We start from the raw sequence: 15,481 nt of genomic DNA, 5'->3' as shown, positions 1-15,481 counted from the left end.
AAAAGTTCCCCAAACACGAAGGCGTGAACCTTCCCGATTTCCCTCAACAGTGCTGAATCCCGGCAAACTTCATCACTTGAATCGTCTTTGTTTATCAGGCCGTAAAAGATTATGTATGTGTGAATGAGAGAGGGAAAGAAAGCGGGAGAGAGAGGGAGAGTTTGTACAAGCTTCCTCTGCCACTCAGTAGATCTATTGGTCTCATCTCTTTTGTTCTGTCACTTCCTTTGAGGCCGGAGTCTTCTCCTCCGCAGCCTTTGTGTCCTGGATGAAAAGGGCGCAGTTTATTATGTCCCCCTGTGGCACTCCGTCAAGCAGAGGCAGCCCCGGCAATCCAGCAGCCAGAGCAAGGTCAGGAGGAAAGTTCTCTCCCCTGACTTTAAAAAAGAGGCAGAGAGAGAGAGAGAGGAGTGTGGACTCACTCAAGACAAGAAGGGAGGAGAACCTTAAGGAGAAGACCCACATCTTTTTACTTCATAGAGCTTCTCTGTCTGACCTTGCCAGACTTTTCTGACCTCTTCTGTTTAATAATTGTTCAGTTTAAGATAACCTCAGAATTCCGAATGAATACAGAATCCAATACCACAGGTTTCATCGGGTCCTCCAAACAGTTAAACTACGTTGCACTGTGTACAATGGGGTCCTCCTGTTAAGATCATTTTGGGCACTTGTGGGCAGTTGTTTTGAAATTCTTTTTTTTTTAGGTGTTCTGATTAAATATTTACTGCATTACTACATTTACTGACCCAATGCTGCAGTACAGTACAGTAAAATACTGTAAGTAATGCATTTTTTTTTGTTTTATAGGAGTTTCCCAATAGAAAGCACCAGATAAACATCCTTAGAAGTCAGAAAATGAAGACAGACACATTTAAACATGTTACATTGTTTTTAAACGTCCATGAACAACAAATGCTTTATTTAGCATACAGTACAAGTCAAGAGTTTTGAAACACCCCTTCTCATTTACTACCTGGATTGGTTCTCCAGCTGTCTTTACTCACTCTGCTTCTACACACAAGCTACATAAACATGACCAAGTCACCAAAGCACAGTCATAGTAGTATTCACTACTATTAAATATATAAAAAAAACAGAACATAATACTACATGATCCAATTTTCTTTTTTCAAAGAAGACATCATACATTATATACACAGCTCTGGAAAAAAGAGACCACTTCAGTTTCTGAATAAGTTTCTCTGATTTTGCTATTTATAGGTATATGTTTGAGTAAAATTACCATTTTTGTTTTATTCTATAAACTGCAGACATTTCTCCCAAATTCCAAATAAAAATATTGTCATTTAGAACATGTATTTGCTGAAAATAAGAAATGGCTGAAATAACAAAAAGTTGCAGAGCTTTCAGACCTTAAATAATGCAAATAAAACATGTTTAAATTCATACAGTCAATATTTGGTGGAATAACCCTGGTTTTTAATCACAGTTTTCATGCATCTTTGCATGTTCTCCTCCACCAGTCTTACACACTTCTTTTGGATAACTTTATGCCACTCTTGCTGCAAACATTCAAGCAGTTCAGTTTGGTTTGATGGCTTGTGATCCATCTTCCTCTTGATTATATTCCAGAGGTTTTCAATTTGGTAAAATCAAAGAAACTCTATAAAAAAAGATTTTTTTAAGTGGGCTCTTATTTTTTCCAGAGCTGTATATACATTATTTGGTCTTACATTATATATATATATTATTTCACTTATTCAGCTTTTTTATGCCAGTTTTGACCAAATAATTTCAATTACAGGATATTTAATACATGGCTAATGTACGCAATATATGTTTTGTAGGAATCCTGACCAATGGTTTATATGTGCAGCATTGTAAAGAAATCAGTAAAGCTGCTTAGAAATTCATAAAAATACCCAATTTCATACTATATTATATATTATTGTAGAACAGCTCTCCTCTACTAAACAGATCCAGTGAGTGAGCAAAATGAAAAATAAAATTGGTAGTAAGCAATTTAATTTTCGTGATTTGTAAATGTTGCCGTTTCCAAAAAATATACAAAATGTTATGAACAACGCTTTGGACTGTAGAAAGGGTGGTATCTTGTGTGCATTTCATGTGGTCTTTCACTTTTTGAATGTTTGAGAATTGGAACACTGACCTAAAAACACACGAGCACACACAAATACTCAAAATCCCAAGTGGAAGATTTGGACCAGGGAAAAGGGGGTTAGTCACGGTCGGATAAAGTGTAATTTTCTTATTTACCAGTTGGAGAATACTCTACAAACGCACCATCAGCAATATTTGCTATCATTGCCTGAGCCAGAATACACAAGTTTCCCACATAATCTGGACTAACGCTGCCTTCAGGTCCAACCTCGAAGCTCATTCATATGACTTTGTAGATTGTGAGTTCAGTGTAAGTATGTTTTCTGTTTAATACTTCTGTTTTTCTGTTTTCAAAAGAGAGATGAAGTGTATTTACTGCATATCAAAAAATGAACTTGGATAATGGATCATTGTGTGTCAGCATTATGTGAGGGATATTATTATCCAGTAGAAAGATCAGTAGCATGTATCTTTTGTATCTTATGAACGTTTCATATGTGGAAGAGAGTAAACCAGTAAAAACTGACTGCAGTTGTTGCTGTTAACCCAAAAGATCCCATGGTGTCCAGTGTGTGACAGATGGGAAAAATGTTAAATTATCTTTCATTTCAAATCATGAAGTCTCTAGAAACATATATTGAACACCATGAGAGCATCACAGTGCAGTCTGGGAAGGTGTGATTATCTGTCTATTTAAGTAAACAGCTAATTGAAAAAGTGAATTTTGGCATCCTAATAATAGGTTATATGTTACATGTATTCCCAGTTTTGAACACGTTTTTAAAGCACAATGATTCAAGTTATAAGATTATTTGTTTCATATGACCATGTTATCACAATCAGAAAAATACTAAACAAATGAGCTGCTCAATTTATTTAACCCATTAAGTTAATTTGTATAAAATTTATATATTCAGAAAGGGGTCTGGGCTCTTTATGGGTTAAATCAGCATTTATTATTGCCACCTTCCTAACTTGTAAAGTTGGTGCTCACTAAAAAAATGAGTTTTTAAGTGACAAATCCACCAGTGTTAAATCAACACTACATTTTAACACTGATTTTATAGTGCGTACAATAAGGCAGCATAATTTTGCTTTCAAATGTTGTTTATTTAATTGGAAAAAAAGTGAGATTTCCACCAGGAAGCACCACATTACCCACTCTGAAGTTTGAATTTGCCAACAGTTAATGAATGATAAGCTATTCAATAAATATGCAAAAAATATTTAATATTGTAATATTAATATTAATTTTAACATATTTTTTATACATCAGCATTAATCAACATTTTTTTTATTTAGGGTAAAACACATACAGTAACACCAGTGTCCATGTTTTTTTCTTGCGACCAAGTTTATACTGTTCAGCCAGAACCACACCAGTTTAAAGGCCAACATAAACCAGCTTAGATCAGAAGAATGCTGAGTTAATGTGCTAGTCGGAAGATCCTTCTTTTTCGCACTTGTGAAATCAGAATAGAAAACAATAGATCGCATTCAAGTGTTTTATTGTCGGAGCTCTGTGAAAAATGTCAAATGCAAGATTTGTTCTCAGCTTCTTCTTAGGAAAGCAGTGGAATCACAGTAGTCAGTTTGCTGTGGATAGAACTAGAATACATGGTATTGTTGATCTATATCATATATAGAGTATATCATATATAGACTTAGGATAGACTGCAGATTTAAATAATGTGTGCCAGGTCCTGCTGGCAAATGAATTCCGCATCTCCATAAAAGTTGTCAGCAGAGGGAAGCATGAAGTGCTGTAAGATTTTCCGGGAAAACACTGCACTGACTTTGGACTTGATATCACACAGTGGATCAACACCAGCAAATGACATGTCTCTTCAAACCATCACTGATTGGTGGAAACTTCACACTAGACCTCAAGCAGCTTGGTCTGTGTGTCTCTCCACTCTTTCTCCAGACTCTGGTTCCTCAATGTCTAAATAAAATGCAAAATTTACTGATGATCAGTGATGGTTTGGAGAGTCATGTCATTTGCTGGTGTTGATCCACTGTGTTATATCACGTTCCAAGTCAGTGCAGTGTTTTCCCAGAAAATTTCACAGCACTTAATGCTTCCCTCTGCTGACAACCTTTATAGAGATGCAGATTTAATTTTCCAGGAGGACTTGGCACACTGCCCACACTGCCAAAAGTACCTTTTAGTCTTATATAATTTTCTAGTTTTCTGATACACTGATTTTTAGGTTTTTATTGGCTGTAAGTCATAATCATCAACAATAAAAGAAATAAACACGTAAAATAGATCACTCTGTGCATTTTAAACTCTGTGCATTTTTAAACATTTTAAACATTTTGCATTTTAAACTGAATTAATTAGATGAACTTGTATGTAAAAGTTTGACGGCCACCAACTCTAAAACTTGGGTATTAAAATATGATCTTTCAGGTTTACATTGGAAACTAGACTACCTGGTGTAACTTGATGGGTTGTTCATGTACAAACTCCCAATTGGAATTTCATATAATTTCAACAACACATGAATGCTGCATTCATCTTTTATAGTCTACTTATAGTCTACTTTAAAACATTGAATTGAGATGTAAATACTTTCCTGCATGGCCGAACAGTTAATCAATAGTAAAACTTCAAATAATGTAGATTATGTGTGTTAATTTTAGTAGTAATGTTAATTTTAAAACATCAACATTAATTATCAAATAAAAAAGCAAATGAAAAAAGCAGGATTTCCACAGAGCAGCAGCCGATACAGGTTTTATGGAGTATTATGTGAACTCTAAATTAGACCTTTTAGCATGGCGATCCCCACTGATTCACAATCATCTGAACAGATCATTTCCTTCCCTTCTGTCTTCCACATCCCCCTCAGCCCCCACAGATCTCAGAGACTGTAAAGATGGTAAGAGGGCCTTCAGGAAGGCTGATTTCCAGAATATGACAGGATGTAGCTCTCCTGTGTGCTGAAAGTCAGGCAAGGCCGTTATTTTACACACACTCCTCACACTCCTCACATGCGGCTAAAGACAGCTCGCGGGATCTCCACAGGAAACCGTGAATATCTCCTCCAGATTTAGGAGACCCTCACAAAGAGGCACAAAGGTAACTTTTATCCGCTGAATAGCATCTGAAAGGTAGCAAGGCGCGGCTGCTTTTCACAGCTTTCTTTCTTTCTTTCTCTTTCTTTCTTTCTTTCTTTTTTTCTGGTGAAAGCGGATAGACCGCTGAATCGAACCTTAGAAAATAAGAATCATCAACAACACTCCAGTTCTCACTCCGGCTTTGAAATGCAGGAGCCGCACAGCAGGAGCACACCTTCCCACTAAGTGTGGTTTTTATTGGAGGGAATGAATGACTTCGTCTCTCTCTCTCTCTCTCTCTCTCTCTCTCTCTCTCTAATTCTCTCAAAGCACTGTCTCTCTTTATAAAATGTGAAATTTTATATGGCTCGGTCATTGTGTTCCCAGAGTATTTATGGACTGGGGGGAGAATATGGGGGCCATTTTTCTCACAGCAACAGCCGAGCCAGTCAATGGCGTTCGTTCCCCTTCCTGCTTTCCCTCGCAACGCTTTTAAAGCGTTGTTTTTGACAGAGGTCTGGAATTATTGAACACAAATCCGATCACACAGCTCTCATATAATCCAAAACTTTCACAGTAAACGTTTCAGTGGTCACTGGGAAAATAAGGTAACGCTAGCTAAATATCCTGACAGGATTAATAGAAATAAAATATTAACCTAAAAAATACATAAAACAGGCATGACATTTAAGGAGGAAATTCCTAAAGGTTTACTATTCAGTCAGTAGCTATCCAATTTAGGAATTCCAAAGAAGCAGAGAGACACTTTTTAAATATTTCTTATAGGCCTACATTTTGGCGGCTAGCAAAACATACGTAGTTCGCTCTCTATGACTAATAAACACAGATCTTATGCTTTAATCTTTTAGTCTTATGCTTTAATCTTTTATTTTTTATATATGTGTTTGTTTGTTCAATTCTATGCTCTTCTTATAGACGCTGATTTTTTGTGATTTCTCTTCTCACATCTGGTGTGTAAATGTATTTATTTATTTATTTCTCCATTTATTCCACTAAGATGAATTTCCTCTAACGGTACTGTGCAGCGTGTCTCTGTTGCAGGAGATCAGATGGCGCCATCTGGTGGCTAAGAATCATTTTTACACGAGTGATGAAAACAGTAACAGTACTACAGTCATAAACACACTACCAGTCAAAAAAGAAGACAAAAACTAAGATATTATATAAAAATGATTAATGTAAAAACATATATTCTTTAAATAAAAATGTAAAAATATATATTGTACGTACAGCTTTGGAAAAAAGAGAGCACTTAAAAATGTTGAGTTTCTTTGATTTTACCAAATTGAAAACCTCTAGAACATAATAAAGAGGAATATGGATGACCACAAGCCATAAAACCAAACTTAACTGCTTGAATTTTTGCACCAGGAGTGGCATAAAGAGGAGGACATGCCAAGATGCATGAAAACTGATTAAAACCAGGGTTATTCCACCAAATATTGATTTGTGAACTCTTATTTCAGTCATTTCTCATTTTCTGTAAATAAATGCTCTAAATGACAATATTTTTATTTGGAATTTAGGAGAGATGTTGTCTGTCGTTTATAGAATAAAACATCAATGTTCATTTTACTCAAACATATACCTATAAATAGCAAAATCAGAGAAACTAAAGAAACTGAGGAGGTCTTTTTTTTTCCAGAGCTGTATATAAGGAAGAAAGTTAATATTGAAATAAAAGAAAAAAATTATTTATTGTATTAAAGAAGAAAAACATATATTGTAAAATAAAACTATACATAATTTATTAAAAAATGAAAAAGGTATGATGTAAAAAAGCTGAAAAAATTTATATTGTAAAAAATAATTATATATTGTAAAAAAAGAAGAATATATATTCGAAATAAAATTAAAAACAATATATATTGTATATGTTTAATAATTGGGGGAGTATATTTGTTTATATATTTGTTTATTTTCTTATCCATTTAGAATGGCCAGTTTGTGCACATGAAGGAAGTGTCAGGAAACCAGAGTACATGATAGAAACCCTCACTTAATAATAGTTATGTTTTTTTATTAATGTCAGGATACAAAAATGTTGTATCTTCAAAATGGCAATTTCACAGGAGAAGGCTAACCCCCTAACTCTCAGAAGAAAATGTTTTTAAAAAGATTTTTGTTTTGAGACATTGTGAATTTTTTCTATTTATTCATAACAGAAAGGTGAAAAAAATATATAAAAATATATTCATAATGTTTACAATGCAAATGTTCTAAATAAACACTCCAACACTTATCTTAAGATTTTTTTATTGAAAAGCAACCTCAGGGAAATGCTATTCTCATCAACAGCAATTTTCAATAAGAGCAGCAGAGGCAAACACGCCCCGTACATATTCAACCTCATCCTAGCTCTCAGCACAGGACAAAGGAAATAGACTGTAAAGTTTTAAACTTTATGATTTCATTCTCACTTGGGTCTGAATCAATGTCTGGATACAAAGTCTGAACATGCACATCAATGTAAACGATACAGAACCTTTCATCAAAAGCCTTGCATTCTCAATTTAGGCCCTTGATATTCTTCTTACAGAGAGGTTTAATTAAAAAAAAGCCCCAAAATGCAGTCAATCAGCCAAGACATGCTTGGGTTTTGGCTTTGGTTTCATTTCTTTTGTAGTCTTTGCACTGGAGCTACCACTGAAATCTAAGATCCTGTTTACACCTGGTCACTTAATGCATCTTGAGTATCAGGATTATATCTGTTTAAGGCAAAGCCACGTAAAAATGCAAGTGTAAACACACTTAAAACTGATACAAATCTGACCACTACTGCCAGTGCAGGAGGTGGTCTATGAAGCCATTCACACCTGGTCATTTTATGCAGGTTAAGCATCTGGATTATATCTTGAGGAAGCCACATAAAAATCAGGTGTAAACTCACCCAAGACACATTTAAATCAGATCATATAAAAAACACTTTAGGAGGTGGTCTAAGACTCCAGCCTGATTTCATTCTTAAATAAGTGGACACACATTTGTGTACATGCATGTGGATAAAATCTAATCAGAATACAATCCAGATATTAGTAACAAAAATGTTCGAGTGTAAACAGGGTTTAAGTCAACTGAAACAATTTTCAGCGACATGGACTTCCGCTAGTTTTGAAGCTCCAGTATACAACCATATAAACAAATATCAAAATCCAAATATCTATTGGCTGATGAATGCATTTGGAATGAAAGAAAAACAGAAAAAATAGATTTTGAAATGAAACGCAGAGACGAAGATCTACTTAACAAAAAAATAACCATTTACGAACTTCCAGCCAGCCTTTAACAAGACATTCCTTAAAAAGGATGATGTAGAAATATATTAAATACAAAATATTTTTCATTTTATTTTAAAAAGAAAAGTAAAGCTTTCAAAATGGAAAGAGTAGCATTATCACAAATCATTTCAGATCACAATCATTTGGATTTAAAAACAAAACAAAAATACTTAAAGGCACACTTTAAGACATCTGAATTTTGAGTACTAAATACCTGCAGATATATCATGCATTCCACCCAAACGGCACTATATCAAACACTGTGGTCAATAACCAGCTGGTCTCACACTTTTTTTTTTTTTTTTACAAGTCACTGAAGGTCAGTCAATCTCCTCACTTCAGCCTTTATGAAATAACAGGAATATCAAACTCGGGAATGCATGTTTTCACGAAAATAATTACAGAAAAATAGCAGGACAGCACAACTTTCCTTATGCAGGAATCACAGCTATTCAACACACTGATCATCAGAGAGTGCAGCTTTGGCAGCGACGGTTTACAAATGAAATCTGCTTGTACATTCCACATGAAAACTATTTTTGGTTTCATAAAGATATTTTAGTTTTTTTTGTTTGTATTACAGACTGTGAAAGTGTGAAGAACCTTCAAATTTGTTAAAGAAACTTTACATTTAATGGTTCTTCACACTCATTTACCTCTTTTACAAACACGGTTCTCTATGGAATCAAAAATTTTATTTCTGTGACATCGCTCAAAGAAACATTTCAAGAGTGTGAGACAGCACAGAAAAAAATGCAGATCTCTGGATTTAGCACAATAAATGATTAGGTCTGAGGCTCTGCCCACACGTATCTGGATATATTTTAAAAACAGACATTTCTCACTCTCTGTTTTTATAAATATTTCTGTCAACACAGAGGTGACAATGCTTGCAAGAGCATGCCAGGCCAGTGAGTACCTCAAAACACCATGAAGAAGGAATAAAACAGAGATTTAATCCCAAATTACCCACTACTCCATAAGTAGTGCACTATGCATGGCACAAAAAACAGATCTAAATCTAAACAGATACTTATATATTTGTAATAGAACAGTATATTATACATTTATTCATGTTGAAATTTGAACTTTCTGTGTGTAGATGTTGTAGTTTTGTGATATAAATAGTGTACTATACAAAAAAGCTCCACTTTGCCTGTTTACGCAAAACTAAAATCCGTTTTCAAAAGGAGTGTCTTAAACAAAATACCTTATTTTTAACAACATAGTAGGACACATGTGGACGGAGCCTAAGTTTGTCTTCTGATTCACACGTTTGAACGCTTACTTAACTGTTCTCTGTCTAAATAAAGTAACCCAAAATAATTTAACTATACAACTCATCAGCATTCTCAAAGTGCAAAATATGGAGTGAAGCCATTTTACATTTCCAAGTACATTCATATTGATTTTATGACGCAGCGCTCAACAGGAATGTTCTCACAGTGGAACGTTTTGGACTTGTGTCTCCCAATTACTCTGCAACACCTGCATACGTGTGTCCAGTAAACAAAGATAACAGTATGCAATACATTCCTAAACTACCAAACAAAAAAAGAAGTGAGACAAAGGTCCAATTCAGCTAAAGCACTGACAGTACATGTGGAATCAAAAACAAATACAGCATCATATTTCCAGAATTAAAGGGTGGTCATTCAGAAGTACGACTGATTAGTACACAGTATAAGAGCTCAAAAAAATAAGAAATAAGACAGTTTTAGTACAAGAACTTTACCAAAACAGTTTTAGTCCCTTACGCAACACCAAGCTTTCCAATGCATAAATCTGGACCTTCTCTAAAGTTCAGAGATGGCCTTTTTTGGTCATTCAATTCCATCACAAGAACACATTCCATTTTATTGCTTATAGCTGTACACCTCCAGCATTGCATTATCCAGGATTTCTTCTCTTTTCTTCTCTTTCAAAGGAACAGATTGTCTTCATTACTTTCCTCCTCCTCCACCTCATACCCAGCACTTCAGGCTCATCTGATAAATAAAATAAAAAACAACACACGAGAGAGAGAGAGAGAGAGAGAGAGAGAGAGAGAGAGAGAGAGAGAGAGAGAGAGAGAGAGAGAGAGAGAGAGAGAGAGAGAGAGAGAGAGAGAGAGAGATCAGCAAAACAACATCTGTAATCAATACATTGATTGTGTGGTATCATTTAAAAGGTTCAGCTCTCAAGAAAATCACTACTTGACAACAAACAAGGTTAAAACATGGTTATTGAGCTAAAGCACATATCTAAAGAAAATTATTTAGCCCAATAAACATATGTTTAGACGCTGTAAATTCAAGACAGTAGTCTTAAATTTACATTTTAAACCTAGTCTAACTAATAAGTACTGTACTTTTTTTTTTTTTTTACTTTTTTGTTTGGCACTATTGAAGCTTGAGGTACTTTTGAATTCTAGTCGGTTCACAATAGATATGGATAAATTACCCTCAGATTCTCATTATTTCTATTATTTCAGATTCTCATTATTCTATTATACAGCAGATACATGAACTAGGAGTGTAATCTGTTTTTGGAGTGTAGTCAGATTTTGGTACAGTAATGATTATTTAACTTTATCTATTGTTTAATAGGTGAAGATAACCTGCCTCAACTTTCTTTAATTGGTCTCATAGTCTGAAATAGGGTTGCAGCGGTAACCGGTTTCACGGTATACCGTGGTATTAAAATGCACGGTTATCATACCGTGTGTGTTTGCTTATTACCGGTAAAACGCAAGCCAGCGGAGAAAGTCACCCGCGCATGCGCAACTCTGCTCCGCTTCAGCTACTCAGCACACAGTGGTGAGAACGGCAGAAAGTGCATCAGACTAGAGCTTAGATTCTCTGCCCGAACCAGACCTGACCCGAAGACCGACCCGAAATCGGGTCCGTTCGGGCCGAGATTTCCCACCACATTCCTCGGGCCGGGTCGGGTTGGGCTCCAGAAAATAGTCTGAGATGTAGGCATCTGTTTTTTAATTATATATTTTATTTTTAAATAAAGCTCTGGTGTGATAGTCACAATGTTAATGCTAAGTAACCAATTATTATTGTTCATGAAAACGAACCAAATAACGAAAACTGAAAGTGAAACTTAACTAACTTATTTATAAGCGCTGTTTTCACTCCCGCAGTTCTACAGCGGGAGGTGTTGTGCCGATTCTGTCCGCGAAGCTGGAGTCGGATTGAGCAGGGAGTCGGATTCGGCATAACAGCGGCAGCGCGGCTGCACCTCGCGGTCCGCGGTGTTAGTTGTAAGCGCTCGCGCTAGCCGCAAAACACGACAGAAAACACTGAGAAACTGCAGAATTATGAATTGGACTAAAATGAGCACGAGGAGATAAAAGAGAACCTTTACCTGTGAGTAGCTCACATCAGAACACGCAAATCTCTCTCTCTCTCTCTCTCTCGCACGTGAACTTCTCCGCACTGTGTTTAGCTGTTCTTAAAAATCATTTTTATTAAATAATAGTTCTATGCTTCTATGTTAGTGTTAATTAACATAATTCTGATCATATTTCGCTCATTCAAACAGCCTGAAAACAGACTTGTAATCTTGTAATCAACAAGCTTGTAATCAATGTGGCCGTAGTCACAGCTAAAGGAGGAAATACATCAAACCTGTTCTCCCATCTCCGAGAACACCACCCCGCTGTGCAGCGCAAAGTATGTGTTCAGTTTATAATTTTACCTAAATAACCTAAATAAAACTTCTTTGTAGTCGTGCACAACCCATGCGGTAAGCGCCCGCAAAAGCGCTGAGTTATCCGAAATTTGGGCACGCAGGTACAGGCGTGAAGTGCGTGCTACGATGGATTCACGTGTCCGTGTAAAGGTCCTGGCCGGACTGGATGTGAAAGACGCCATTCATTTCCATGCGTTAATTTTCAAATTCTGACGTGCCTGTTTTTCATATGTTGAAGGTTTTAAGGTGTGAAAGCCTTAAAATAGAAATCTCTATTGTGAGGATCATGTCAGAAATAAATCCCCTCTTTCTGCAGTATCTGGTTATATACCAACTTTTTTTATATATATATACACTCTTAATGCCCTTAGGAGTAGTGGAAAAACATGGTTTCCTTCACCTGATGGTGTAGTTTCTACAATAAATAGTTAATTGAACAAAAAAACTTTGTTGTAATTTCTTTAAGGGTCAGTTTAATAATATATGTAACAAACTGTGATACCGTGATAACCGTGATACCGCGGTATTTTCCGAGACGGTTATCATACCGTGAAAATCTCATACCGTTGCAACCCTAGTCTGAAACATCCCAAAAATATTTTTTTACATAAGAAAAAACGGGCCACAGGTCAGTTGATCCGGACAAAGACCACCTTTTTTGCTAGAAACAAATGCAGGCAGCTTTTCGCAGAACTTTCCACTATGTTAATTTGGTTTAGCACAAACTGAAATGACCAAACCAACAATGTAAGTGTGAAAGCACCCTATGGGAAAGGTAGGAACATGAATAATGAAGTGAAAAGGAGTAGTTTAAAAATGATGTGAGTGAGTGAGTGAGTGAAAAGTGATTGAACAGGTAGATGGATTTGTGACAGAATAAAGGGTGTTAGAGAGGATGGGACACAGTGACATAAAGACAGATGCTGATTAAGGTAAGCATCCTCTTGACAGTGGTGGGTAAGTGAGTGATGAGATGAATGAGTGAGCGAGCGAGCGATTGTGTGAGTTAGTGAGTGAGGATGAATGAACGGGACTGTGAGATTGTCAGTAAGTGTGTAGTTTGGAGAGTATGAGTTAGAGGTCTGGATTACTAGGGGCTCCAAATAGAAAAACCCCCTTCACCAATTTCACCAAGCCCTACAAAAAATGTCTAGGACAGATTCACTGTTTTTGTTTTTTATCACAGAACAGTTTGCAGCCCTTCTCTTATAATGTTATGCTTGTACAGTGAAAAACCCACCTGCTGACCAGTAAGAAAACACTTCAGAATCTTTGTGAAGTTTAGTCTTTTAAAGTGGGCTTTACAAAACATATACTTAACATCAGTTAGTGAATGAGGCATAGTCTATTTTAAAGACAGGTTTTCTGGTAAGCAGTCATTAAGCAGTGTGTCACCTCCTAAGTGATTTGGCTTCGTAAACAGTCGTGTCCTCCTCATCACTCTCCAGCTGTGCCATCTCCACTGTGTCATCATAGTTCGACAAAAGCCCATATTTCTTCCTCTGGGTTGTTGTTTTCTTTAAACTAAAAGAACACAAACATGAATAATATAGCAAGTTGTTTTAGAATAAACTGACACTAGCGATACAATTAATTCTAATTACAAATAGAAAATTTAAATTTCATATATTTATACTGTAATTCCCACTACCTCTACTTTAAAATATTAATAGTATATACATACATTATAGACTAGACATTCCTGTATAACTTTAAAAAACATTTGTTAAAACAATAGATTTTAAAGCAGCATCACCAAAGTTGGTCAATTGTAGCCCAGTTAGTGTCACTTGTTACTTTTCCAGCATACAATAAATACATCAGCAATGTACTGGTTTGAAAAATCGTCCAAAACTATAGAATTCATATATCATGTGCATACCAAGTATACAGTGTTAATTCATCACCAGAAGTGTTGCTTTAGCACTGGAAAATTCACTAGTAAAAGCTACATTAGATAGAGATATCCTGAATTGTTAGTATTTGTACTAATCCGAATTACAGTGTACATATCTGGAATTATAAGTAATGATAATACCTGGAACTGGAGTTTCTACTAGTAAATATGTAATTCTAGGTAAGATCATGTAAAAATTGATATAAATCAATCAACGTAAACGTAAATCACCAACTGCACCATTATTATTGTGCCCGTCCCAAAAATACAGTTATGCCAACATTTAAAAAATGCTATCTTGATTTCACCGATGATTTAGTCACAGTAACGTTATATTGTTGTGATTAATACATAATTCTAAAAGAGATCAAAAATAGAATGCCTAACTTATATTATTCATATTTATATGCTCACTATCAAAAGCTTAGTCTAAAAGAAAAAAAAACGTGATTAACCAAGCATTCTGTTGTGATTACTTTGATTTTTTTTATCGATTGGCACCACTAGTAAAAAGGTATGTTTAAAACCCTATTTTGGGGAGATATTTTGTTTTATTTACTTCCTAAAACAGCGACTTTTATAATGTAGTTAAATAATACGGGAATCGTAGCTACTAAAGCAGTGGTTCTTAAATGTTTAACTGATATAGTTAACCAGGCTATTGGGTTATTAGCTAGGTTAGCTGTGTTTAGCCTGTCAGCTAACGAAGAAAACTTGGGACTCACCGGACCGCTCTCACTAGGAAGTACAGAACACCGATAATAGTGATTCCGATAAGGACGTACAGAGCCCTCTGAATCATAGAGCCGTCCAGGTTCAGGCTGTTCAGAGTGACGTTCCTAGCCGCTTTATTCTCCGACTTGGTCTTGCTGGTGCTGCCGCTCACAGCGGCTCCCTGCACGGCCGCTCTGCTGGAGTTAGCCCGGGGGACTGCGGTGGTCGGGCCTTCAGCCAGAGCCACGACCAGCAGCACACAGACGGAGAGGACAGCACACAGTATCATACTGAGCTCTGAATCTCCTCACAGACAGCAGGACTACACTTAGTTTAGTGTTAAAAATCCCAAATAAACAGCAGCAGCTACCAGACTCTTCTGAGTGCTCTTCCTGTTTCGTTATGTAGGACCAGAGCCTGTTTATACCGAGAGGGCCCACTTGTTCTCCTCCCGTTATAGCAGTAACTGCTGCAAACCGCTAGAGGAAGCCGGCAAGTGAGTCAAAAATAAATAGAGTGAATAGAGCTAAACCGCTAAAAACTCAAATAAAAAATAGTAATTAATTAATTGTCGGTGATATGTCTTCAATTTCAAAATATCTAAGTATTTAACTAAAATTCCAATAAAATATACCTGTTTATTCCATTTTTTCTACAGCAAACGATTTTTGGAAAACATAAACGCTAGCATCACTGCTAATGTGTACTGACAGGTTGGTGATCTTATGCTAGAATTTAAAAG

At 36.0% G+C, this 15,481-nt stretch overlaps 1 protein-coding gene across 3 annotated transcripts; it reads right to left on the bottom strand.

The window, feature by feature from the left end:
• Positions 1-7,408: 7,408 nt before the first annotated feature.
• Positions 7,409-15,233, bottom strand: fam174c (family with sequence similarity 174 member C). Of its 3 annotated transcripts, none has more exons than XR_002649941.2 (3): positions 14,167-14,292; positions 13,524-13,652; positions 7,409-10,435 (listed from the first exon to the last, which is right to left on the bottom strand). XR_002649941.2 is itself a non-coding variant. In XM_007240194.4 (3 exons), the coding sequence occupies exons 1-3, from the start codon at positions 15,026-15,028 to the stop codon at positions 10,432-10,434; spliced, it is 411 nt and encodes a 136-aa protein (XP_007240256.1). In that variant the 5' UTR covers positions 15,029-15,224; the 3' UTR covers positions 7,409-10,431. The 3 variants fall into 3 exon arrangements, 2 of the variants coding, with proteins under 2 accessions (XP_007240256.1, XP_022525416.1); XM_007240194.4 differs by lacking the exon at positions 14,167-14,292 and adding an exon at positions 14,751-15,224; XM_022669695.2 differs by lacking the exons at positions 7,409-10,435; positions 14,167-14,292 and adding an exon at positions 14,751-15,233 and having other exon boundaries at positions 13,520-13,652.
• Between the last annotated feature and the right edge of the window lie 248 nt (positions 15,234-15,481).

This window comes from Astyanax mexicanus, chromosome 16 (genome assembly GCF_023375975.1).
Source record: "Astyanax mexicanus isolate ESR-SI-001 chromosome 16, AstMex3_surface, whole genome shotgun sequence".
In the NCBI taxonomy this organism is placed as follows: Eukaryota; Metazoa; Chordata; class Actinopteri; order Characiformes; family Acestrorhamphidae; genus Astyanax; species Astyanax mexicanus.
The sequence above is the reverse complement of the archived record's forward strand: the minus strand, read 5'-3'. Positions and strand labels throughout refer to the sequence as shown.

Excerpts from the sequence above, each read along its gene's own strand:
- fam174c (XM_022669695.2), bottom strand. The coding sequence starts at position 15,028 with ATGATACTGTGTGCTGTCCTCTCCGTCTGTGTGCTGCTGGTCGTGGCT. Across the intron at positions 13,653-14,750 it reads TTCCTAGTGAGAGCGGTCCG|TTTAAAGAAAACAACAACCC; the intron begins GTGAGTCCCAAG and ends GTGTTCTTTTAG.